Consider the following 26,041-nt stretch of genomic DNA (forward strand, 5'->3'; position numbering starts at 1 on the left):
AGGCCCCAAAGCAATGAACAGCTTAATTATGCTATTATTTTTGCGTAAAATGCATAGGCAGATGTCAAAAAACCTTGAAGCCTTCCTTTAACTATAAATTTAGGCCGCTACACATCCTCAAACTCTGGACCAAAAGAATCTATAACTGCCTTCAATGCCCCTTCAGGGCAGGCTATCCTGCCTGGTGAGCTCAGGATTTCCCTCGACTATTACGATAGCAAAATACTGCGGGTTCTGATGAAGGGTCCCAGACCTGAAACGTTAACTGTTTCTCTCTCCACGGATGCTGCCTGGCCTGCTGAGTATTTCCAGCATTTTCTGCTGTTATTTCCCTCGACTATTGTTCACTTTAATGAAAGAGGTCACTGGTGATTTTGAAACAAAATTAGAGGCAACATAAAAGTGTTTTAAAACCAGATTCCATATAATTCTCTTCTGCACAAGATTCCTTAATACATTGCAGTACCACTCCAAAAAATCTCAAGATTAACATTGTTTTCATTTCCATTTAATATTTGGGGTGACATTTGAGTGTCCCAAGAAACCAATTTAAAGCCCAACACTGCAAGGAAGTAAAACAATTACTACTAACCTTGGGCTAATGCTCTACCAAGATACTGTTGGGCTCAGAAAGTTCTCCCCCAGTGTCACCCATTATTAAACAAACATTGCAGACCAATAAAACACAACCAGCATTTGGGAGTTCATTGTACAGTTTCATTCTTAACAAGTGTATTGATGGTAAAATTCCCCCAACAATTCAACATTGAATTTAATGCATCTGCTCCCAGGCTGTCAGTACAAATCTTAGACCTGTTTACTTACAAATTGTGCAAGGACATCAGTGCCAGCTTATATAACCCTCATTGCACCCTCCGCAGGAACATCACGCAAAAACTGACCTGTAAGCATAGAAAAAAATTGCAGCCATTTTAATGCATCTTTCTGAAATGGTTGTCAGCTGGACTATGGGCGAAGGAAAAAGATGCTAAGATCAGAAATACTGTAAGTGCACTCGGAATTAAGTAACAATGAAATACACAAGTTCTGACTTTTCTGAACATCTCTGCAGTGACTTGTGTAACATTTGAGCTCCTTGCAAGCCAGTAACAAAGTGGCAAAGATGTCTTATGTCATTTGATTTGAACCAGATGCTGAACTATACTGTTAGCTTATTTCACCCCCCCGCCCCTATCAATTTTTTATTTTTTTAAATTTATTCTAGCACAAAACAAAATCAATTAAGTCATATCATTTGATTTTAGATTACTATAAACTAATTAAAGGATTTATTCATAAATTCTTTGTGGTACCATCTCAATTTGGGGTTAAGGTATTGGTACAATTTTGTTTTAATTTCATACAAAATATTCTTCCATCTTGAAAGGACCAGCAGTCCAATTTGAATAAACCAGGTTAAGCCTCTTGCTGATCCAGGAGGTTGAGTAACATTTACACACCTGATAAAAACAGATCTACCAATGTGGACCCATCTGTGGTTCCACTGCATAATTTGCAATAGATTTTGAACCATGTAAAGCAAACCACAAACCTAGCGTTGGAGCCAGTGGGGTCCTTACTCATTGGTACAGCTAAGAAACCATTGCAGCACTTTATAACATGGGACAAAAATTATGAGGGGGAATTTCTTCACCCAGAGAGTGGTGAACCTGTGGAATTCTCTACCACAGAAGGCAGTAGAGGCCAATTCATTAAATATATTCAAGAAGGAGTTGGATATATTTCTTAAGGCTGAAAGGGATCAAGGGATATGGAGAGAAGGCAGGAAGAGGGTACTGAATTTAGATGATCAGCCATGATTGCATTGAATGGCGGAGCAGGCTCGAGGGGCCAAATGGCCTACTCCTGCTCCTATCTTCTCTATTACCTTCATCAGCAATTTTGAAATTTCAGATGACCAAAAAAAAGTCCAATAAAGTGCTACTCTTTACTTCATGTCTTCAAAAAGGTGAAGCTCATCAAGTTTTAACACAAAGGATATCAATCAATTCCCTGCCATCCAATATAATGTATGCTGCTGTAAACAAGAGAAACACTCCACAACATAGATCCTGGATTTATTTCCCATCAGAATATTTAAGTGCCAAATTTAAGTTAAAAAAAGACACCAACAGTAAATTGAAATATAAAGTAAACCACTAACCAATGCCTTAACCCCCTCCCCAGAACAAGAGTGCTCACATGTGGACTGCAAGTAAGGACAGTTCAGACTTGACCATAATACACTCCCTGGGAAATAGTCTGCCAACATTCATCTAGACTTAAGATGGGTGAAGTACCAGAGAACTGCTAAAACCCATGTTCTCTGAAAAGGAGATTTTTTTTGGAACTACATTCCTGAATTTGAAAAAACTCATGTTAATGACTTATCAATATTGTTACCCATTGAAATATTTGAAAAATTTGAATCTTGCATGGCCTTTACATTCAATCTTAATGATGTCAATTGTTCCCAATTTGGTTCTAGCCCTCAGACCCTTAAAAAATTAAAAAGACGTCAGCAAAACAGAAGGAAAGAGTTTGCATTTACACTTTCGAAGTGCACTTAAGTAGACAAACAAATCTATTTCAAATCTAGCAGTGTTATATGGAGAAAAAAATAATGTATTCCCATGCCCATAAATCGGTAACCTTACTCTTGAAATAACTTCATTGGGTAATTATACAGTTAAGGTGCTGAAATGCAAGAAGTTGACCACTTTTGGCATATCCGATTATGAAGGCACCCATAACAAATAGTTATTTGATGACGGCTATTCTTGGCAAAACACGCAGACTTCTTCCTGAACGCCAAATTAAAACTCAACTTTGCTTTATAAAATGGAGAAATTTAAGCGTTTCAGTCTTCGATACACGTTTAAAAATGGTACCGAACTTTCGGCTCTCAGAAAAGTTTCGATAAATCAGCTAAATATGTTGTCGTCTTTGTTGAAATTAAGACAAGACAATGGGTTTACGGAGATACGTGGTGCGTTGGCCATTCCTGTTTACTTTTGCGGCCTACACAACACTGCTGCCGCAGAATCGCACCGCCATGTCGGTGCTAATACCAACAAAACGGCTGCTAACTCATTTTTCTGAACTAGATATATATCGCACCAAAGCAACAGCCCCATCCCTTGCTGTGAAGTGTACAAATCGCTTTTTAAATTCTATTTTGAAGTACATTTTAACATATGAAAACAAATTATTGCCCGCAAAATGGGGTATTATTACACGTCCGTCTGGATCATGGAAAATATTACTTATCAGGCCTAGACAACAGGTCTTTATTTTAGAGCTTTCATTATGGTTACAAGCGGCCTACCTCGTAGTGGGTTCAAGCCCAACAATCACCAGGGAAAAGGGGAGGGGGTGGGGGGGGGGGGGGAGTGAAGCTCCTATATTTACTGCGAAGTTCAAGCTCAACCGCCTCTTTTCTTGATCACATAAAAAAAAACTCTTTAAAAGATTAGGGAAAGGGGGGAAAAAAAGGTTGCGGGGAATTCGCGTCCAGGCCTGTATTTCAGCATCAATCCCCGCTGTCGGAGTTACAGCTGTCGCCGGATGTGTGAACGTCAAACACCAAGTGCTGCCGGGAAAGAAAAAAGGGGGGCGGGGGGAGGAGAGAGAAAGGAATTATTTTTAAAAATGCTTCCTCCTTTCCCCCCCCCCTCTAAAAAATACACCCCCTTCCCACAACAAGACAAAAAAAAACTAAACTCATTAAATAAAAATATGATTTTTAAAAAACCTTCAAGAAATAACTTGAGCACAAGATGTCAAAACCCATTTTGCTCCCTGGCCTTTAGAAAAGCGAGTGCAAGGTTGAGCCCGGAGCTCGGGTTGAAAGGGCCTCTCTCTCTGTCTCCCTTTCGCTTTCCATTTTCCTCGGATCACAAACAGGAAAAGAACTCAAAAAGCCTGAGCTGATCACTCATTTTTTTTAAAAGAGAAAAATAAGGGAACGACAAACGAACGAAATAAAATGCACACACACACACATATATATATCTTCCATCTCTTGCTTTTCAAATATTAAAAAAACACAAATTTTGATATATTACAAAAAGGTGGGGGGGGAAAAGGAAATCTAGTACCACCCTGGAATGAGATACAAGGCTGAGGAATTCATTCTGTGTGGCAGGAGGGCGAAAAACACATTTATATAAAAAAAAGAGAAAATGTTGGGGCTGCATAAAGAATTAACAATGTCCCCTCCCTCCTCCACCTTTTCTTTGTTGCTGTGGTTTGAAATAAATGTTATTACCTAGTTGGTTCCAATTCTACAGCCTGCCACCAGCTCAGACGCTGTCTATGTGTGTGTCTGCCTCCCTCTCCCTCTCTCCCTTTACTAACTCTCGGCCTCCACCGCAGCCTCACTCCGCGCGTCGCCCTGTATCCTTCCCCGGCACTAGCTATCCAACCAATTTTTAATTTGTATTTTGGGCTCCATCTGGTTAGAGAGTTAAAGATGGGAGGAGGAGGGAGAAAAATAAAGTGGTGTCCTGGCCCCACAATTTCACCAAACCAAACCAAACCATCCATCTGTGGCGGGTTTCATAAACCAAAAAAAAATTAGAATCCGTCTTTTTCTTCTTATTCCTACTTTTTTTCTCCTTTCAGGTCATCGTGCGCAGAATTATCTATTATTTTTTTTTTAAAACAACCCCATGTAATCCGCTATATTTTACAATTAATCAACTCTTCTTCCTCCGACCGCCTTCACCATTGTATTTCTCCGCGGGGTCATGACCCCTCTCCCCTCTAATTTTCAAGTCTTGGGAACTGTTGGTCACAGTCCACCCGTTAACGGTTACACGTATATTTGAGCGGAATTTATTTTAAATCAAATCTGTTCAATATTTCCTTTTTAAAAAAAAATCAAGTGGTGTTAATTGGTATTTTTTTGGCGAATTTGTGTGGCGTGAACTTGGTGTGAAGTAAAACTAGTTGCCGCTGCTCTTGTTTACATTCGACGCCGTTGCTCTGGTAATAAGAAGCGTCCAAAATGGCGTCTTTGTTACGAGGCACAATTTTTGAAATCAGCTCACAAGCTCCGGCCCCGAGTAAGGATTATCATCACCTGCTTGTTACAGATTCAAAGGTGAGTATGTCAGTCGAGAAACATGTGAGCTACTCGCTTGACTAACTTGTCACGTCGACCTGGCACAATAACAGCAAGTTTTCAGGATGAAAACGGCTCTGCCTCTTCTCGACCGGAAAAAAAATGCCTGTACTCGGTGTTAAACATCTATAATTTGTTTCTGGCGAATCCGTTTATTTTTGCCTTTGTTTTAACACGTTGACAGACTGGTTTGTATTTCATCTCATAACAATCATTACAAAATAAGAAATGTCTTGAAAATGTCTTCCAGCGTTACTTAAATTTCCCAAGAGATAGAAGCATTTCAAATATGCCCTTTAAAATAATAGATAAGAGACAGTTTGTGGCGAGGCTTGACTTCTTGGTACTTTGTGTAATAAATTATAATAAGAAAATTGCCGTAAATCTGAAACCAAAACAGAAAATATTAGGGAAAAAACAGACATCTCTAGAGAGAAAAAGATTGGTTAATGTTTCAGAAGGAAACTGTCCAAAACATTAACCTATATATTTTTTCTCTTCAAATGCTGACTGACATGCTGGCAGGGGATACAATTCAGCTAGTTAAATGGCTTGTTAAGAGCCAATTTAAGACTATTTTGAGGCTTACTTTTAATTTTACGTTCTCCCCCCACGGGTTACCCGCTGTTTGGGGAACAAGCCAGCTCAAACTGGCGTGTTTTGAGTCTGCTCTGATGTTTGTGAAAAGCTGACAGCTACAGAAGTGGTGTAAAGGATGCCATGTTGCAGAGGGTGAGTTTCAGAGCGCGGAAAATGTTGGTTACTGCATTTTTAATACATACAGAGATTTCTTTAGCTTGCAAGTTTTTAGATCCAACTGTATGTCCAGTGCCACCTCATTGGGAGAACCTCTCTCACCATTGACAGATCGCTTCTGTCATCTCGCCTGCAGCTGCCACCTATTGCAGCAACATCAGAGCCATTGAAACAATCAGACCTTGGTCCTCCGACTCCTTCCACGATCAGCCCCAACACCAACATCACCAGCCTTACCAACATCACCAACAACATCACCAACCTTCTCTGCCATCACTTGATGTTGCACTGGACACAGGGCATCAGCCCCTGACAACATTGCTGCCTGGGAGGCCAGCGGTGGCATCACCATGGCCAGATTTTCTTCACTTGATGCTGTAAACCCTGGCTGCCACATGATGCGCCAGGTTGACACCATCCCACACCAGCACCGTGAAGCATCCCTGTAATGTCCAAACCATTCCATCACTATAGCGGAGGGGGGAGGGGGGTGGTGGTGGAGTTATGACTGAACAATCACTGAAACTCAGTAAGACGCTTGTCAAGGTGCGCTCAGATCTGTCCAATAAGGGGCACTTTTGGAAAAAGATATTACACTATATGACAACACATTACCAGGAACTTCACATGGACATTGGCTAAACCTCTCAAGTGCCTACTCTTGTGTGTTGTTAGTTGGTATGCTTGCAGTAGGATGAGGGTGAGTGTGAGGGGTGGCTCGTGAGATGGGGAAGTGATAAAGTAGATAGAGAGGGTTGGGTGGAGGTGCAAGGTAAGTTGGTGTTCTGGGGAGGTCTCTTCCACCCTTGGAAGGGAAGAGAACCTCCCTGCGTCTTGTGACCCCTCCATAAGCATATGGAGGGAGTCATTGGAGAGCCTGGGTGCAAAAGTTCACATTTGTGCAGTGCTTGTCAGTGTTTCCAGCACCTCAATGCTGTCAAACACTGACAGAACAACTGTCAAACTCCATGTGGACATTATCAGACCCACAGGGCAGGCTTAACAAGGCCAATCAAGGAAAAATCACATTTCGGCTAAAGCTGGGAGCGGGACCGGAACTCGGAAACCAGCTCGGTCCCTTCATCCAAGTCATTAATATAGATTGTAAATAGTTGAGGCCCTAGCACTGATTCCTGTGGCACCTGACTAGTGTCAGTTTGTCAACCTGAAAAGTACCCATTTATCCCGACTCTGTTTTCTGTTAGCCAATCCTCTATCCATGCGAATAGATTACCCCCAACCCCGTGAGCTCTTATCTTGCGCAGTAACCTTTTATATGGCACTTATCAAATGCCTTCTGGAAATCCATATACACGACATCTACTGGTTCCCCTTTATCCACCCTGCTCGTTACATCCTCAAAGAACTCTAGTGAATTTGTCAAACATGATTTCCCTTTCATAAAACCATGTTGACTCTGCTTGATTGCATTATCATTTTCTAAATGTTCTGCTATTACTTCCTTAATAATGGATTCCAGCATTTTCCCAATGACCGACGTTAGGCTAACTGGCCTATAGTTTCCTGCTTTCTGTCTCCCTCCTTTCTTGAATAGGGGAGTTACATTTGCGGTTTTACAGTCCGCTGGGACCTCTCCAGAATCCAGGGAATTTTGGTAGATTACAACCAATGCATCCACTATCTCTGCAGCCACTAATTTTAAGACCCGAGGATGCAGGCCATCAGGTCCAGGGGACTTGTCAGCCTTTAGTCCCATTAGTTTACCTAGTACCTTTTCCTCTAGTGATAGTGATTGTTTAAGTTACCCCCTCCCTTTTGCCCCTTGATTATCTACTATTATTGGGATGCTTTTAGTGTCTTCTTCCATGAAGACCGATACAAAATATTTGTTCAAAGTCTCTGCCATTTCCCTGTTTCCCATTATTAATTCCCCAGTCTCATCCTCTAAGGGACCAACGTTTACATTAGCTACTCTCTTCCTTTTTATATATCTGTAGAAGCTCTTACTGTCTGTTTTTATATTTTTTGCTAGTTTACTCTCATAATCTATCTTCTCCCTCTTTATTAGTTTTTTAGTCATCCTTTGCTGGTTTCTAAAAATTTCCCAATCCTCTGGCCTACCACTAATCATTGCAACATTGTATGCCTTTTCTTTCAATTTGATACCATCCTTAACTTCCTTCGTTAGCCACAGATGGTTCATCCTTCTCACTGGAATAAACCTTTGCCGAGAGTTATGAAATATCTCCTTAAATGTCTGCCACTGCTTATCTACTGTCTTACCTGTTAATCTATTTTCCCAGTCCACTTTAGCCAACTCTGTCTTCATACCTTTATTTAAGTTCAGGACACTAGTTTCAGACCCAAGTTTCTCACCCTCAAACTGAATTTGAAATTCTAACATGCTATGATCACTCTTCCCAAGAGGATCCTTTACAATTAGATCATTAATTAATCCTGTCTCATTACACATTACCAGATGTAAAACAGCCTGCTCCCTGGTTGGTTCCACAACGTATTGTTCTAAGAAACCATCCCGACTACACTCTAGGAACTCGTCCTCAAGGCTACCCTTGCCAATTTGATTTGTCCAATCTATATGAAGATTAAAATCGTCCATGATTATTGCAGTACCTTTCTTATAAGCCCCCATTATTTCTTGATTTATACTCTGTCCTACAGTGTAGCTACTGTTCGGGGGTCTATAGACTACTCCCACCAGTGATTTCTTTCCCTTATTATTTCTTATCTCCACCCAAACTGATTCTACATCTTGATCTTCTGAGCCAATAAAATTTCTCACCAATGCACTAATCTCATCCTTTATTAACAGAGCTACCCCACCTCCTTTTCCTTTCTGCCTATCCTTCCAAAATGTCAAATACCCCTGAATATTCAGTTCCCAGCCTTGGTGACCTTGCAACCATGTCGCTGTAATGGCTATCAGATCATATCCATTTATTTCTATTTGCATCATCAGACTAAGTATAGGGTGACCATCTTGCTTTACATATGCATTGAGCAAACAGTAAAGTATAAGAGAGAAACAAAATTAATGTTTCAGGTCACCTGAAATGTTAACTCTGTTTCTCTCTACACAGATGCTGCCTGACCTGCTGAGTATTTCCGATTTCCAGTATCCACAGTATTTTGCCTTTGTTGTAAAGTGTAAGACTTGTGTATCTGAAAAGCAACATGTATTGTGCACATGACATTTCTGTGTAGCAACTTACTTTGTGTAAAATGTCCTCTTAACATTCATTTGTTTCTTCAAGTTCAAGATCCTTGGACAAGCAGCACTTGTTCCATTGGATAATGGCCTTCTCCAGAGCCATCCAATGAGTATTCAATCTTGGAGATATTTACAGTGATAACAAGGAAATACATAGTTTTTTAAAAAGCAATCACATCATGTTCATTTTTGTCTGTGGAAGTCTTGGTTTGAAGGCCACATTGTTCTTTTAACAGCATAATCTTAAAATTCAATATCACCCAGTGAAAATAATATTTTTTTTGTCTTTGTAGGCTTGTACAAATCAGACCAAAAATTGGGTATTTTTAGCCATGGTTTAGTTTTCTTTTCTTTATGCTATTTCTGAGTTTAAAATAGGTTATCTTAAATAAATACAACACATTCTTTAAACAAGTATATTTGTCAAACTGTCTGCAGAACAGTGTACTCTTTTGATTGGACCAAAAACAAATTATCTGTAAATTAATCAAACTTTAAATAAACCTTAACAAATCAAATTAAAATTTGGTTGTCTGAATTTATTATGCACTCCAGTCCCCGCGGCGCCCACCGGTCGCGGAAGTACTCGAGCGTGCCGGCGGACACCGCGTGCTCCATCTCCAGGGCCACCCGGGCGTGAACATGGCCGCGGAAGAGAGGCAGGCAATCTGGCTGAACGACCCCCTCGACCGCCCACTGCCTGGACCAATTGATGGCTTTTTTAGCCAGGCCCAGGAGCAGACCCACGAGGAGGTCCTCCAACCTGCCCGCTCCCCTCCGCACCGGGTGACCGTAGATCAAGCGCGTGGGACTGAAGTCAGAACAGTGTACTCTTTTTGGTGGGTACATTAACAAATTTGACTGTAAATTAAACAAACTTCAAATGAAACTTAAACAAATTAAATTAAAGTTTGATTGTCCGGGTTGATGACGCACTCCAGTCCCCGTGGCGCCCACCGGTCGCAGAAGTACTCAAGCATGCCGGCGGACACCGCGTGCTCCATCTCCAGGGCCACCCGGGCGCGAACATGGCCACGGAAGAGAGGCAGGCAATCGGGCTGGACGACCCCCTCGACCGCCCGCTGCCTGGACCAATTGATGGCTTTCTTGGCCAGGCCCAGGAGCAGACCCACGAGGAGGTCCTCCAACCTGCCCGCTCCCCTCCGCACCGGGTGACCGTAGATCAAGAGCGTGGGACTGAAGTCAGAACAGTGTAATGAGGTAATGAGACAAGTTTTCCTTAATATGCAAATGTTTTAATTACAACTAGTTTATTTGCTTGCTTTGTTCTGAAAATAGTCAATTAAAATAAATGTTCAAACCAGGCATGAATAGATTTGTATCTAGTATCTATCAGGAGGCTGTCATGTAAGGCCAGGGAGGTGCCATGAGTGGCAATCCTGAATGTATGTGTCACATTTTGGGATTTTTTTGACCATTTCTCCACAGATAGGATTTTGAAAAAGAGTTACTCTTAAATGTTGTGTTTCAACCATAGTGTATTCATGCAAGTTTTTTTTTATGTCACAGACGATAGATGGTTAAAATGATTAAGTTAAATTTTGTTGTTGTTTCCCATAGACTGTAAATAATAAGCAAATCATTAGCCTGTCACAGCAATTGATAAATATTTTAAATTCAATGCTTTGTGGGACAGGGAGCCAATGTAGGTCAGCAAAGATGGGCAAACAGGACTTAGTGTGGGACCTGATACAGTCAGCTGAGTTTTGAAAAAGCTGCGGTTTATGAACGGTGAAGGATGGAAGACTGACAAGGAGAGCATTGGAAAAATTGAGTCTAGAGGTGACTGAAATGTAGATCAGGGTTTCTGTGAGTGCTGATGTAGCTGAAGTAGGGCAGCAGTGCGCAATGTTCCACAGATGGAACTAAATAGTCTTGGTGATGTATGATTTGAGACTGGAGTTTATGGTAGGGCCTGAAAACGATGGCTTTAGTCTTTCCAATGTTCCGTTGGAGGAAATTTAGTCTCTCCCATTATTTGATATCATTCAGGTAGTCTGATGAGGCGGTTATGGGTTTGAGGAAGTTGGTGAGGAGATAAAGGTGGGTATCTGCAGATGACACCACTAAGGAGCAGCATGCAAATTATATGGGGCCATGAATAGATCAAGATGGGAAATGAAATCTTTTTGGAGAGTTACATGCAAATGAGTCCCACTTTCCATCATTTCCATTGACTGTCAATTTGGCTCAGTTGGCAGCAATTTTTCCTCTGAGTCATAACGTTGTGGATTCAAACACACAAGTTAAACCGACATAGACGGAGTGCAGCATTGTGTGAAATGCCAATTTTGGATGAAATGTTAAACCAGTGCCTGTCTGCCTGTTCAGGTGGGCATAAAAGATCCCATCGCACTATTTGAAGGAAAGCAGAGGAGTTCTCCCGGTAACCTGGCCAACATTTTTCTCTCAACCAACACCACCTAAACTGATTACCTGATCATTTATTTTAATTGCTGTTTGTCAGATCTTGTGTGTAAATTGGCCAGTGTGTTTGCCTGCATAACCTCAGTGATTACACTTAAAAAGTAATTCATTACCTGTGAAGTACTTTGAGGCATTCTGAGGAATTGAAAGGCACTATACAGGCACAAGTTCTTTCATTCTTTTTGCCTCATTTGTGCTGATTCATATTCTTGTCCATTTAAAATGAGCATCCAGGGTTGATGGGCATTTAGCAGATGGTGGAAGAGAACTTTAAGAGCCCAGAACCAATTGTCGTAACCACAGAAACCCCACAGTGCAGATAGAGGCCATTTCGGCCCATCGAGCCTGCACCGACACATATCCCACCCGATCCCCGTAACCCCACGTATTTAATCCCCCTAACACTAAGGGTCAATTTATCATAGCCAATCATCCTAACCCGCACATCTTTGGACTGTGGGAGGAAACCGGAGCACCCAGAGGAAACCCACGCAAACACGGGGAGAATGTGCAAACTCCACACAGACAGTCACCCGAGGCCGGATTCGAACCCGGGTCCCTGGCACTGTGAGGCAACAGTGCTAACCACTATGCCACTATATCAGTTCCAAACTTCTTTGGAGCTTTATTTTGCTGTTATGGGCTACTTTGAGCATCTGCCGTTGTAACATTTGCTGTGCTGCCATTCCTCAGACAACTAGTGGCTGCATGACAGGGCACTGCAATTTTACAGAATGGCAGGATTGTTGAAGGTTGAATGAGTCATAGTTTGAATTTATATGGTCTTGCATGCTCCCTTGCTCAATCCACAACCTACATCAGTAGGAAAGGATTCAACTTTCTTAATGTGTACAGTTGATTGCTCAATGTTTATGATGTCTCCAGTGCCAGCCTGAACTAATCCTTCAGTACAAAAGGCAAGGGCAATTGCGACCTTAAGAACTACTTACAGGTGGTGGAGGTGAGCAGTAGGTCTTTTTGCAGCACGTGCCAACACTTGGTCATGGTTTCCTTCATAAAGTGAAGCCTCCACAGGCACTACTCCTATGACAAAGCAGATACATGCTCCACTGCCTAATATTCTGGTATGGGGTACCTGCAGATGGGTGCTGAGCTTCTCCAGTGCTGCCTGACCTGCCTGGCATCCCTCTATTGCTCCTCCTCCTCCTCCTCCTCCTCTTCTTATCTAGAGGTGCATTCCCAAATGAGAAGCCCATTGTACCATGTCTGAAATGGTGAGGAGAAAATGACAGCCCTAGAGCAAATGGCACAAATGCAGTTGTCAAAGTAGTTAGTAACAGCAAAAAAAAAAGAACACTCTGAAGAAGTTTGCAACCAGCATGTCATCATGCAAGTGAATGCTCTCTCCTTTCATTTCTCTCTCCAGTACTTTCATTTTCAAGCAGTCCACTGTGCCAGCACTCTAATACAGAAAGCCTAAATGATTTCTGGGAGAACAAGGTTATTCTTATCTGAGGAAGGATGTTCTTGCCATGGAGTGAGTGCAGCGAAGATTCACCAGGCTGATACCTGGGATGGCGGGAATGACGTATGAGGAGAGATTGGGTCGATTGGGCTTGTACTCGCTGGAGTTTAGAAGAATGAGAGGGGATCTCATTGAAACTTATAAAATTCTGACAGGACTGGACAGACTAGATGCAGGAAGGATGTTCCCGATGGTCGGGGAGTCCAGAACCAGGGGTCACAGTCTAAGGATAAAGGGTAAGCCATTTAGGACAGAAATGAGGAGGAATTTCTTCACCCAGAGAGTGGTGAACCTGTGGAATTCTCTACCACAGAAGGCAGTAGAGGCCAATTCATTAAATATATTCAAGAAGGAGTTGGATATATTTCTTAAGGCTAAAGGGCTCAAGGGATATGGGGAGAAAGCAGGGACCGGGTACTGAGTTTGGATGATCAGCCATGATCACATTGAATGGCGGAGCAGGCTCGAGGGGCCGAATGGCCTACTCCTGCTCCTATCTTCTATGTTTCTTTTGCAGTCATGGTTCATGAGACCTGTGTGGTTTCTCGGGACACAAGCTAAGCACCAGTATAATGAGGCCTATTCCTACACCAGAGTAATAATTGAGGGCACCACTGGAATGTTGAAGGTATGTGTTAGGTGCCTTTATTTATCTGGAAACATCCTGCATGTTGTTCTGCTAGGGTCACAAGAATCATGGTTGGTCTCCAGGATCATGGCTCCATGCTGCACAACTTTGCCTTACAAAGAGACCTCATTATGGGAGCCCTAGAGGAGGAAGACCTCCATGGACATCGAGGACCAACAGCCTGAAGACAATGAGGACAACTCCTTGCTAAATGCAAGACATTTGTGCCTCTCTCTCACAGGAAGCCCTCTCGTGACTACCAAGTCTGACCAATGGATCTCCTTCTTTTGACTCTCAGATCTGGCTCATTCCTTAACGGTCCTTTCTACATTTTCCCCTTCCCTCCATAAGAACGTCATTATTTACACAATCTTCTCTATGCACAGCAACTCACAAAATTCCAATTCATGCCAGTACATAAAAGCGACTTCCACAACTTATCGAGAGTAATGTCTCGCACACAATTTGAATGCAACCATCATTTTAATGTAAATGTTATTGGATGCGAGCCAGAATGTTTCTTACAACAGTGTTTCTCTTGGCACCTGTGTGTGAATGATCTTAATCTTGTTCTTCTCCTAGGTGCTACCTCAGTGGCAGGAGTGCATAAAGGTGCGGCTGGCTGCTCTTTTGTATTGGGAGCCTCTTGGGACTGAGGGTGCCCTCATCTCATGGTAGTCAAGTTCTGAAATGAACCTGCTGCAGACTGCACCTCTTGTGCTGCTGCATGAGCAACCTGGCCCTGTGCCGTTTCTGCCACATGCAGGCATCGAAGGAGGCTGGTGGGAGGGCACATGTTGCTATCCAGAGAGACTTCAATATCACCCATTCCCGCTAAGCCATTTGTACTGGGCACTGGCTCAGCATGGCTGGTGATCTGTGGAAGAAACAAACCCAGTAATGTTTATCTGAAACCTATCCCAATCCATTGGAGGCTAGAAAGACAGCCATCTCCAGTCTGGCACCCCACGCCTCTATAGCAGCAGCCTAGTTTGGAATAAGGGCAGGCTGCCCTCATGACCTTTGTCATGGTGACCTCCCCAGCAGATGTCTCTGTAGCTGCCCGTACTTCATTATTGACTGCAGTGTTGTGAAACTGTCCTGCAGTACTGTGCACATAAGCCAACACCTGCAACACACTGCTTTTATATGGGAGGTGAAATTCAACTTCAGTCAGGGCACAAATCGGGCCGTAGTAAATCAGCCGTCCATTATACATCTCATCCGATTTTCCTTTCCATTAACTTCAATGGAAAGGAAAATCAGGCGGGATGTATAATGGTGGCAGATTCACTACCGCCCGCACAAAACAGGTATTTTCATAAACAAACAGAAAAAATGGGCATTCAGTTAAGTTGCAAATTAGAACTAAAATGTCCATTTTCTGTACAAAATATTGTCCATTCTAATCTGACCTGGTTAACTATAATGTCAATAATTAGAACATGTGGATTGTGATGACTGTTTTGACAAATGCCTAATAAGGAAGTTGCATGTGTCTCTAAAATTAAATCCTATTGCCAGTTACGTCAGTAGCATATAGATATTAAGGGAAAAAAACAAGGGTGTTGGAGCTCAAAATAAGGGTGTTGTGCTATGAATTAATAATACTCTTTCACACACTGGAGTTCTGAACCCCAGCCACACTTTCATGTAAAGGCATTGACTGAGGCCAAGCATTTACCCACAGGCTAACATACCATTTGCCTTCCAAATCGCTTGCTGTACCTGCATGTTAGCTTTCTGTGATTCTTGTTCAACGACACCCAAATCAACTTGAAATTCCACGTCTCCACCCAGGAGGTCCCTAGCTGCCAATTTGCACTAGACTCTGGGGCAGGCAGAACTCGCACCCAACCCAAACTTGTCCCTGACACCAGAGGAGGCGGGGCTGAGGTAGCACTATCCCACACTGGAAATGTTCTTTGTTCCCACCTTCCTTCCACACAAGTTGGGCTCTGGGAAGAAACTGGCATACAGGTCATCTTAGGGGAGCAAGTAAGGCCCGCCTTGGGATTCAGGCTGGTGTCCTGGTCTGGACACTTCTAAAAGCTGCTGGTACACTGCCATTGGCCCCCTTATAAAAGGGACTGATTGACCAAAAGTAAAACAAAGTTTCAGAGCCAGTGGCACTGATTGGTCTCCAAGCAGCCTGCCAGCCCTGTAATTCCTGATTCCTCTCTGGTGGGCCGCCAAGATGTGCCCACACTGGTGTGGGTGCCTGCTAAAGATATACAAATGTACTAACCTCAGACACTATGGCACAGTCAGGAGCAGAAGTCAGGAGTGTCTACTGTGCTGCACGTACAGCAATTTTCAACCCAACTTTTGAATGAAAATGGTACAAATTATAATTCCTTTAAAAAAAAAAAGTGCTTATCTACAATTCATAATAGCAGGTTATCCCAAGTGTTTAAGGGGCGATTTTTAATTTTTAAAAATTTTTGTATAGTGAGGACCAAGAAATATAAAACTGAAGAAAAGATTAAACTAATTTCCATCCTTACCAAATATCTCTGGCACAGTACTTAATGGCCCGGATTTTGCGAATGAAATTTATTATGGAGTAAATCGGACAGCAACTTTTGGCATCCGTACATGCGCAGTTAAATGCGGAAATCGGGAAGTTGCAGTCTGAAATGCCTTGCCCCTCCACAAGCTTCGCTACACCGGTACTTCGCGGATAGATTCGGCATTAAAATACCTGAAGGGCGTGAAGTTGTGGTGCTTGCCCACTAGTTACCCACTAAACACGCCAGAAAAAGTTAGGGGCTGGTGCATTCAGTGTAAGTGAATTTTTAATGGCGTGATAAGTCTTATTTATTGCCAAACAACTTCTGAAAATTTAATTTTACAAGGGTAGAGTCTAATTTCTTCAGAATTTAATTATTGTTGAAGTGTTAGAAAAAGTTTTTAAAGTTTCATTTTTTTTTCTGTCTCTTGTATCTCTCTCTCAATCCCATTTTTCTTTCCCTATCTTTATTTTGCTTTCTGTACATGATTTTACATTGAATTAAAAATTCAAATTCATACTTCCTGATTTAGACTCTGCATGTCTCAGTGAGCATTCTTCAATCTGATTGGTTGAAGAGACATGCTGTTGCTTCCTGTGCTCACACACACTACACGTCCCCTGTAGAGGGTGCCACGCAGAAAAGGATCTCTAGTAACCATAAGTTGCTGCTAAAAAGCCCACGACAAGTCTGTGGGCAGCTGTAAGCGTAATAAACGGCACGTGCCGATCCTTTGCCACTGACCACAAAATCCGGGCCATTGTTATGACAAGGTTCTGCTTAACTTAAACAAGTTTAAATTCAGAACTTCCCTTTAAATTTGAACAATAATGGCCCAGATTTTGCGGTAGAAATAACAGTGAGGCCATCAGTGCTCACCGTTATTCTGGAGTAAATCGGACAGCAACTTCCAGCATCTGCACATGCACAGTTAAATGCGGAAATCAGGAAATTGTTGTCTGAGTTGCCTTGATCCTCCAGAAGCTGTGCTACGCCGGTACCTCGCAGAGAGTACTTCCCAAAGCCTTTCTACCATCTACAAAGCACAAGTAAGGAGTGTGATGGAATAATCTCCACTTGCCTGGATGAGTGCTGCTCCAACAACACTCAAGAAGCTCGACACCATCCAGGACAAAGCAGCCTGCTTGATTGGCACCCCTTCTACCACATTAAACAGTCATTTACTCTACCACCGGCATAACGTGGCTGCAGTGTGCACCATCTATAAGATGCACTGCAGCAACTCGCCAAAGCTTCTTCGGCAGCACCTCGCAAACCCGTGACCTCTTCCACCTAGAAGGACAAGGGCAGCAGGTGCATGGGAACACCACCACCTCCAAGTTCCCCTCCAAGTCATGCACCATCCTGACTTAGAAGTATATCGCTGATCCTTCATCGTCGCTTCCTGGAACTCCCTCCCTAACGACACTGTGGGAGTACTTTCACCACACGGACTGTAGGAGTTCAAGAAGGCGGCTCACCACCACCTTCTCGAGAGCAATTAGGGATGACCAGCGACGCCCACATCCCATAAAAACGAATTTAAAAAAAAAGACTTGGCATGGAAAGACGTGAATTTGCAGTACTTGCATGATAGATACCCAGTAAACATGCCAGAAAAAGTTAGGGCTTGTCCATTGAAGTGTAAGTGAATTTTTAGCAGCATGATAAGTCCTAATTACTGCCAAGCAACCTCTCTGGCTCTGAAAATTAACTTTTACAAGTGTGGCGTTTCATTCCTTCAGATTTTAATTACTGTTGGAGATTTTAAAAATTAAAAAATTTTTTTTACTATTTATTTCTGTCTCCTTTATTTCTAGATCTCCTAATCCTATCTTTCTTCTCTGCTCTTTATTTGCTCTCTGTACATGATCTGACTTTGAATTAATTATTCTAACTGACATTTCCTGTTTTAGACTCTGCGGGCAGGATTTTCATTGGGCCGTGGAGGCGTGTGGGAGGTTAAAATCCCGAAATCGGGGGGGGCACGAACCCATCCCGCCCCCAGCCCGCCTCCATGCCAGTTTCAAAGGAGGTGGGTACCCGAACCGCACTGGGACCCACCTCCCCGAGGCGGGAAGGGGATTCGTGCCAATTAATTGCCTGTTAACAGGTAGTTAACAGGCAGTTTTTAGCCAAATCCCTATTTTCATTCTTGAAGTGTGGGATTCCCGACGGCTCCAAACCACGGCAAGTTAGCGAGGCGGGCCGTCGGGCTGAAGGGGTCGAGATGTCCGGTGTTCAGGTGAGTGATGGGTGCTTGAGTTCAGAGGTAAGTGTGTTTGGTGTGTTTAAAGAAGTTTTACTTACCTTTACAGCCTTCCTTCCTTCAGGTCTCAGGAGTCCCTCATCTCATGGGCACAGAAAGCAGAATGGCCGCGATCTGTCAAAAATTGCAGCATTCAGCTTTCTGTTCCGGAGAGATCTCTAAATCATCCTGAGAGGAAGGAATTAACTTGGAGTACGGATTGTCAGTGTTTGACGGCTTCAAACAGCTGTGAAATGCTGATATTTCATTTGTCAAAAGGTCTTGACAGATGAAATATCAATCTGTGACGTCACCTGTTGCCGGGTGGCCCTTAATTGGCCTGCTGAGCCCGCTGGGCGGGCTCAACAAGGTCAATCAAGTCAAAATCGCGTGGGTTGGCTACAACTCGATGGAGGCGGGACTACAACCCCGAAAGTTGTAGTCCCGACTCCTCAATGAAAATCCAGCCCTGCGTGTCTCTGTAAGGATTCTTCAATCTGATTGGTTAAGACAGGTCCCAGCTCCCCTGTAGAGGACGCTGCACTGTTTTGGCTCTCTAAAAGCCACAGAAAGTGTGTGTAAGTGAAACGGCTGACCGCAAAATTTATTCTTTTATTCGTTGTGGGCATTGCTAGCGAGGCCAGCATTTATTGCCCATCCCTAATTGCCCTTGAGAAATTGCTGCAGTCTGTGGGGTGAAGGTACTTCTTTGAAGTGGTTTGGCACAACTGAGTGGCTTGCTAGGCCATTTCAGAGGGCAGGTTAAGAGTCAACCACATTGCTGTGGGTCTGGAGTCACAACAATGCCAGGTAAGGCTTTTACGACAATCCGGTAGTTTTTTAATTCCAGATTTATTTAATTAACTGAATTTAAATTCCCAACTGTTGTAGTGGGATTTGAACTCATGTAGATCATTAGACCCGGCCTCTGGATTACTAGTCCAGTAACATGACCACTATGCTACCGAATCCCCGGGCCTTTATAATTCTTCCATAAATTGCCATTTCATTTGCTGTTTTGTAACTATTACAAAATACAGAACAATTACACAAACTGCGAAGCTTCATTTGTCATACGTATAGGGACCTTTTTTAAAATCGGGTTTTGCCAATTTGTACTGATGAACTCCTGGATTTTTTTTTGGAGAGCTAAATTAGTAAAAGAACTATTCCCTCCAGAATTTGAAGAAAAACCCTCTGAAATTACCCATTATTTTCTTACCAAAAGTCATCACTATCTTTCGGATGAGACGTTAAACCGAGACCCTGTCTGCTCTCTCAGGTGGATGTAAAAGATCCCATGGCACTATTTCGAAGAAGAGCAAGGGAATTCTCCCCGGTGTCCAGGACAATATTTATCCCTCAATCAACATCACAAAAAACAGATTATCTGGTCATTATCACATTGCTGTTTATGGGAGCTTGCTCTGTGCAAATTGGCTTCAAAATTACTTCATTGGCTGTCAAGCACTTTGGGACATCCTCAGGTTGTGAAAGATGCTATATATAAATGTAAGTCCTTTTATCACTGGAGGAACATGTGTATTGCATCCACTTTATCAGTACACACGTTGTGTGCTGCAATTGTCATTGAGGTCATTGATGCAACACTCATCTCTGGACCTGATTTCTGGGAGGAAAAGAAATGAAAAGCTGTGAATTTTGGACTTTTTTTTAAAAAGGGGACCTAATATATCTTGAGAAAGTGTCACAAAGGTTATATTCTTTATACTGTAGCAAATATTAGTCTTTCATTCCTAGTTTGGTATGGAACAAGGACAGCAGTGGTCAGTTACTACAGTTGTACTTCCCTTAACTCCTGGGTCATCAACCAACTCGGGTCACAAGCATTATTTACTAAAAGCAACATTACAACTGTTTCCCTATGCATTATCTCGAGCAATTTTTAATATCCCACCATCATTGTGGCTGGAGCTGCAACAACTTTAAAAGAAATCTATCTTGGGGTTGTGAGTGTCTGATGAAAGTAGTGTCTGTGTAATTGTGGGTTGTCCTTTAGCTTGCTGTGTGATTTTTGTTTTTAAGTCCCTTGCTAGATTTCTTGAGGTTTAGCAATGTTCAAAACAAAAGCTGTTTTTTTTTTACTGAGTTGCTTTCAGTTTACCTGGGCTTTTTGGGGTCCAGATTTTTCCCGCTACTTTAAATGTTTTACACTAAAAAGACACACAAAAAAGGTTATAATTTTTTTAATTAATTTTTAAATTGGCAATAAAAACTGATTTTAAAATTCTTTATATACTAGTACACTGTATTTGCTAAATAAATGACCAGTTAATACTGTGATTTCCTGTGAAAGTTACCTCTATTAAAAGGTCATGTTTTAAGTTGTTTTGATTTTATACAAAAATTCAAAAGACTTTCACTGTTTCTCATAATGGCTTCCTTAGAAGGTTTTTGTCAATCTTCTCTAACAACAGACAACGGGGAAGGTGCAAGTGCAAGGCATACAAACAGCAAGTCCTGACATGCTCTGTGAATGGCCAATTTTGCTGTCAGTCCTTAAAAAAAAAGCTATGGGAAATAATGCATTCTGGGAGCTGTAGCCTGTTACGTTATTTAATCTCTTCAGCTGAATTTGAAGATTCTCAGAACACTCATGACCTTAAGACTTGGGCTTTTTAGTCAGGCACAGGCCTCTAACAGAAAACCTTGGAGGTATTTTGAATGTAGAAATTTCTATTGTGTAGGTAAGTTTAATCATTTTCTTCTAAACTTGATGGGGGTTAAATTGGGTTGTTTAGCGACCACTTTTTAGGTGCCACGCAGCCAACTAAGACTCGAAAATGGGGTCCGAGATGCGTGCTGCACACTTCTGAGGAGAAGTGTGCAGAACGCCATCTTGGTAAAGGGGTTTGCGCGCACACCTAACAACTGCCAGCAGTATGCCTAGCAAGGAGATCATGATGCAAATCGCTGTGCAACGATCATTTGAAGCCACTGCTCCCATTTTGGAACACCACACTCCAGCCGACACCCTGTCTTAACCTTGCACAGATGAATATACTGGCCCAGAAATTAGGTTCGGGGGCTTGCCGCACGTGCAAGCCCCCGATGTGCACTTACCCGGCGCGCTGACATTTCAATCCTGGCCCGCATTGCATTTCCTCTCACTGGCCCGCTTCAGGTCCTACCGCGCTGTGCGTGCATGACCCAGCGGCGTACTTAGTGCGATGAGCTGGCTGGGATCATGTGAGCACTGGGCAACCAATGGGAGGTTGCAAAAGTTCATTCATGAGTTTGATAGAACTGTCAAACTCATGAAAACTCCTGGCCCCAAAACACTACTTAAACTTGAAAGAAAATTTTTAAAAACATCGCACTACTTAAATGAACTATAAATAACTGTAAAAAACTATTTTAAACAATAATTTTAAATTGTGAAAAAAATTATATAAAAAATCGGGGCTAAAAATACACTTACCTTACTGTAAAGTCTTCAAAAATAATGAACCTGTGGAAAAATGTTCTAATTTTACTTAATAGACCACTTACCTGTTAAAAGTAAGTACTTACGGCTGCTTTCTTCACGCGTAAAAACCGGAGTCTTTTCCCCACGGGCAACTCTTCAAAAAAAAAGGAAGTTCAGCGCGCACGCGCTACCTGAAACCTTGCACGCGTTCCGCCTCTTAACCCCTTGGGTCAGAGGACAGGAAATGCCGGTTTCCCCCGCATGCGCTGTGCATGCTGAAAACCGGCAATTCCTCCGGGCCCACGCGTGAGTACCCCGTCCGTACTCGCGCGTTGGGACAGGAATTACTGGCCCGATGTTAAACGGCACAAAGGACCACCACCCTGCCCCCCCACCCCCAGCGCTATTTAAAGGGATCATGAAGTACTTGCAGGTTCATTGCTAGATTATGTCTTCTGGCTGCTGGTGCAATTGTTGCATTTTTGGAGGTTACCTACACTTGGGTAAAGTTTAAGTAAGTATTCTACAGAGAGTGGTCTGACTGGTCATGCAATACTTTTTGTGTCATTTAAAATATTGAGCTGAAAAAAGTTCCTTCCAGACATGGGTGGCCTGGTTGGGCTTCCTCTGGGAATTGAACACGATGGGGAGAATGAAGAGTGGCCATGCAGGGCAGGACAAGCTACTAGAAGAGTGAGGAGGGAGAGAGGGGCACTCGGCAGGAGGCCATATTTGCAGAGGGTGACTGAAAGGATTTTCAAAAAATATTCTGAGCAATTTCATTGTTATTGGTAGATTTTGCTGACTGCTCAATTTGTGGTTTTCAAACATCCTTAATATCTACTAGTAGCACTGGGAGCTTGCCAAGGATGGCCCAGAGCTGCTTATCCTTTTAACATCCCTTTATATCAAATATGTTTGTGACCGTCAATTCTGTGTGCGGATTTCAGTGCAACTCAGTCCGTGACATAATCCTCTCTGTGATTGAACGCTGCTAAGGTCTGCCACCTACTGCAGGCCAGCATCCTTGCGTGGTAGTTTTTCTAGCCGAGTTCTTTGTTTTTGATTTGTACGTCCCCCTAGCTCCTCAGCTGTGATTTCTTGCTCATAATTTCAATGAAATCTAATTGTGACACAGAAATTTTTCATATTTTCTCACGGTGAGTTAGAAAAATGTCATTTCATGTTATGTAATATATTATCAGTCAAATTATGTGCATAATTGCATTGAAACTGTAAATCAGTGTCCTTGGTGACTATTAAGAGCTAGTTTAACAATGTAGTTAATTTTATCTCTTACTTTTTTTTGAAGCCCGGGATACAGAGGAAGATGGGAGGGAAGATGTTTCAAGTTGCAGGTAGGTAGGACACAGGTTGTAGGAGCTGCATATAACAGTATTAGGGAGTTAAGGAGTGCTGTATGGGTTTTAATATTGCGAGTGGGGGCAGGGGTCTGGTAGCAGTGGTTACAGGATGTGGGAGTATGGAGGTGGCTGCGGGATCTCTGAGAACGAGGATGGAGATTGTGGGATGTTGGAGCACTGGGAGGGTTGGTTATGGTATTTAGGAGTACTGAGACAAGATCTGGTAGGAGTAGAAAACTGGTCCCAAGGTGTGGGAACATTGGGAAGGGGTGCTGGATGTGACAGTGGTGGAAGGGTGGAATTGTAGTGTGGTAGCACTTTGATGGTACAGGTGTGGGAGCATGGGAAGGTTGTTCGATATGGGCAGAATGGGTGTTCGGAAGCTGCTGGCAAAAGTGCACTGATGGTTTTCTTAGGGGTGGATCAGCAGTGGGGAGAAAGGCACAGATGCTCAGCATGCTGTGCTGTGGCATGGTATGGCTTGGGACCAGGATTGGCAAGACATGCCAGTAAGACAGGAAGGCATGAACACTTGGGGCAGGGAGGAGGGGGGGTAAATACAATGGCCTTCAGGGTGAGGGAATGGGATCGATATGATATGGCGGGAGGGTGTGGGGAAAGACGGAAAGTCAAGGACACAGGGCACGTGTTTGTGGGGACAGCAAGAAGTTGAAGAATGGGGAAGGATAGATATTTGGGGTAAATGGCGGGCGGTGGGAATTTGGGGAAAGAAATGAAGGAGCATCTTTGTAGTCCTTCAACAAAAACAACAACTTGTATTTATATAGCGCCTATGACCCTTCCCCAGAAGGTTTAAAAAAGCAAAGGCTTCCCCATTGTAAACATGTTTGCTGTTTAAATAATGAGGCTTTCTAGTTTATCACAGGGAAGCCATAATATTGAGTGACAACTGCCTCATTATGAGGCACTTAAGCTTGAGGCATGTTTGTGCGTTTCTCCCACGCTGCTGACCCACCACTGAGAAAACTTCAATCGCTGCATTTTTTTCAGCCACATCCATAAACCATTTCTCCCAATATTCCCATATCCAGCAACCTTCCCATGTTCCCGCACCTGTCACCACCACCCCAGTGCTGCCACACCCCAAGTCCACCCCCCACCACTGTCACACCCAGCTTCCAGAGCACCTCCTTTGTTTCTAATGTAAATGAGGAGTTCTACTATAGCATTGGCTCAAGTGCCTGTGCAGCACTCCTGACCCACACCGCCTGTTTGAAACAGGTGCTTTAGGGGATGCCTGCACCTAAAGAACCATTTTCCAGCAGGATTTTTTCCTTCCAAATTACCACCCTTCTAGCTGCCACTTCTCTTGGGCTTCCAGTGCCTATTCAGTGATTGCTAACATGGGACTCTGCTTGGTTATAAAAGTGCCTGGTACTTTGTGTGTTGATGCTGAACTCTGGGAATTATCCTTTTGAAATCTGTTCCAGGCCAGCTAAGTAAAAATCTCAAAGCATGACATTTGGTTCATTGATACTAATAAACCAGTAACTTATCAATCAGTCTAATCAGTTGGAAGGTGGGTCTGGATCCAGTCGGAACCAAACCTATTAGTAGTAATCTCATAGTAAGGGATCCTCCGGGGAAGAGTGATCATAATATGATAGAATTTCACATTGAGTTCGAGGGTGACATACTTAAGTACGAAACTAGAGTATTAAACTTAAATAAAGTCAGTTACATAGGTATGAGCAGCGAATTGGCTAAGGTAGATTGGGAAATTAGATGAGAAGATATGACGCTAGTTAAGCACTGGTGAATATTTAAATAAATATTTCATAATTCTCAACAAGTATACATTCCATTGAAAAATAAAAACTCCATGGAAAAAGTGACTAACTATAGAGGTTAAGGATAGTATTAGATTAAAATAAGAAACTAATAATGTTGCCAAGAAGAGTAGTAAACCTGAGGATTGGGAGAGTTTTAGAAACCAGCAACGGATGACCATACCGTTGATGAGAAGAGCGAAAATAGAGTAAACTAGCAAGAACTATAAAAACAGATTGTAAGAGCTTCTACAAGTACGTAAAAAGGAAGAGAGTAGCGAAAGTAAATGTGGGTTCCTTAGAGGCTGAGATAAGAGAAATTATAATGGGGAATAAGGAAATGGCAGAGACGTTAAACAAATATTTTGTATCTGTCTTCACACAGTAAAAGACAAACAAAACACACCAGAAATAGTGAGGAACCAAGTGTCTAATGAGAGTGAGGAACTTAAAGTAATTAATATTAGTAAAGAAAAAGTACTGGAGAAATTAGTGGGACTAAAAGCTGACCAATCCCCTGGACATGATGGTCTACATCCTAGGGTTCTAAAAGAGGTGGCTGCAGAGAGAGTGGATGCATTGGTTGTGATCTTCCAAAATTCCCTAGATTCTAGAACGGCCTCAATGGATTGGAAGGTAGCAAATGTAACACCACTATTCAAGAAAGGAGGGAGAGAGAAAACTGGGAATTACAGGCCAGTTAGCCAGACATCAGTTGTCGGAAAAATGTTGGAATCCGTTACTAAGAAAGTGGTAACAGGGCACTTAGAAAATCATAATATGATTAGGCAGAGTCAATATGGTTTTATCAAAGGGAAATCGTGTTGACAAATTTGTTAGAGTTTTTTGAGGATGTAGCTAGCTGGGTAAATAAAGGGGAACCAGTGGATGTAGTATATTTGGATTTCCAAAAGGCATTCAATAAGGTACCACACGAAAGGTTGTTGCACAAGATAAGGACAACATAGGGACTAATGAGAGGGAGGAGCTGACAGAAATTAGTATCTCTAGGGATATGGTGTTGGGTAAGTTGAGGGGACTGAAGGCCGACAAATCC

The 26,041-nt window shown here is 42.6% G+C and overlaps 2 protein-coding genes across 12 annotated transcripts in view; one reads left to right on the top strand and one right to left on the bottom strand.

The window, feature by feature from the left end:
• Positions 1-4,714, bottom strand: part of trip12 (thyroid hormone receptor interactor 12) — a 150,987-nt gene extending 146,273 nt beyond the window's left edge. For 8 of the 11 annotated variants that reach the window (XM_085989919.1, XM_085989918.1, XM_085989916.1 and 5 more), the window contains exons 1-2: positions 3,329-3,579; positions 826-902 (exon numbers count right to left, since the gene is read on the bottom strand). The gene's annotated coding sequence lies outside the window, so the exon portion shown is untranslated. Of the gene's footprint in view, positions 1-825; positions 903-3,328; positions 3,581-4,270; positions 4,363-4,609 lie in introns of those variants that run through there. The other 3 variants (XM_085989910.1, XM_085989909.1, XM_085989912.1) reach the window with 3 other exon arrangements.
• The window catches only part of fbxo36a (F-box protein 36a), an 81,713-nt gene that overhangs the window by 373 nt on the left and 55,299 nt on the right, over positions 1-26,041 (top strand). The window contains exons 2-3 of the mRNA XM_085989603.1: positions 4,945-5,107; positions 23,143-23,188. Coding sequence (XP_085845729.1) covers positions 4,945-5,107; positions 23,143-23,188 — 209 coding nt within the window. The remainder of the gene's footprint in view (positions 1-4,944; positions 5,108-23,142; positions 23,189-26,041) is intronic.

Source organism: Somniosus microcephalus, chromosome 6 (genome assembly GCF_052327205.1).
Source record: "Somniosus microcephalus isolate GS21.2 chromosome 6, FLI_Smic_1.0, whole genome shotgun sequence".
NCBI lineage: Eukaryota > Metazoa > Chordata > Chondrichthyes > Squaliformes > Somniosidae > Somniosus > Somniosus microcephalus.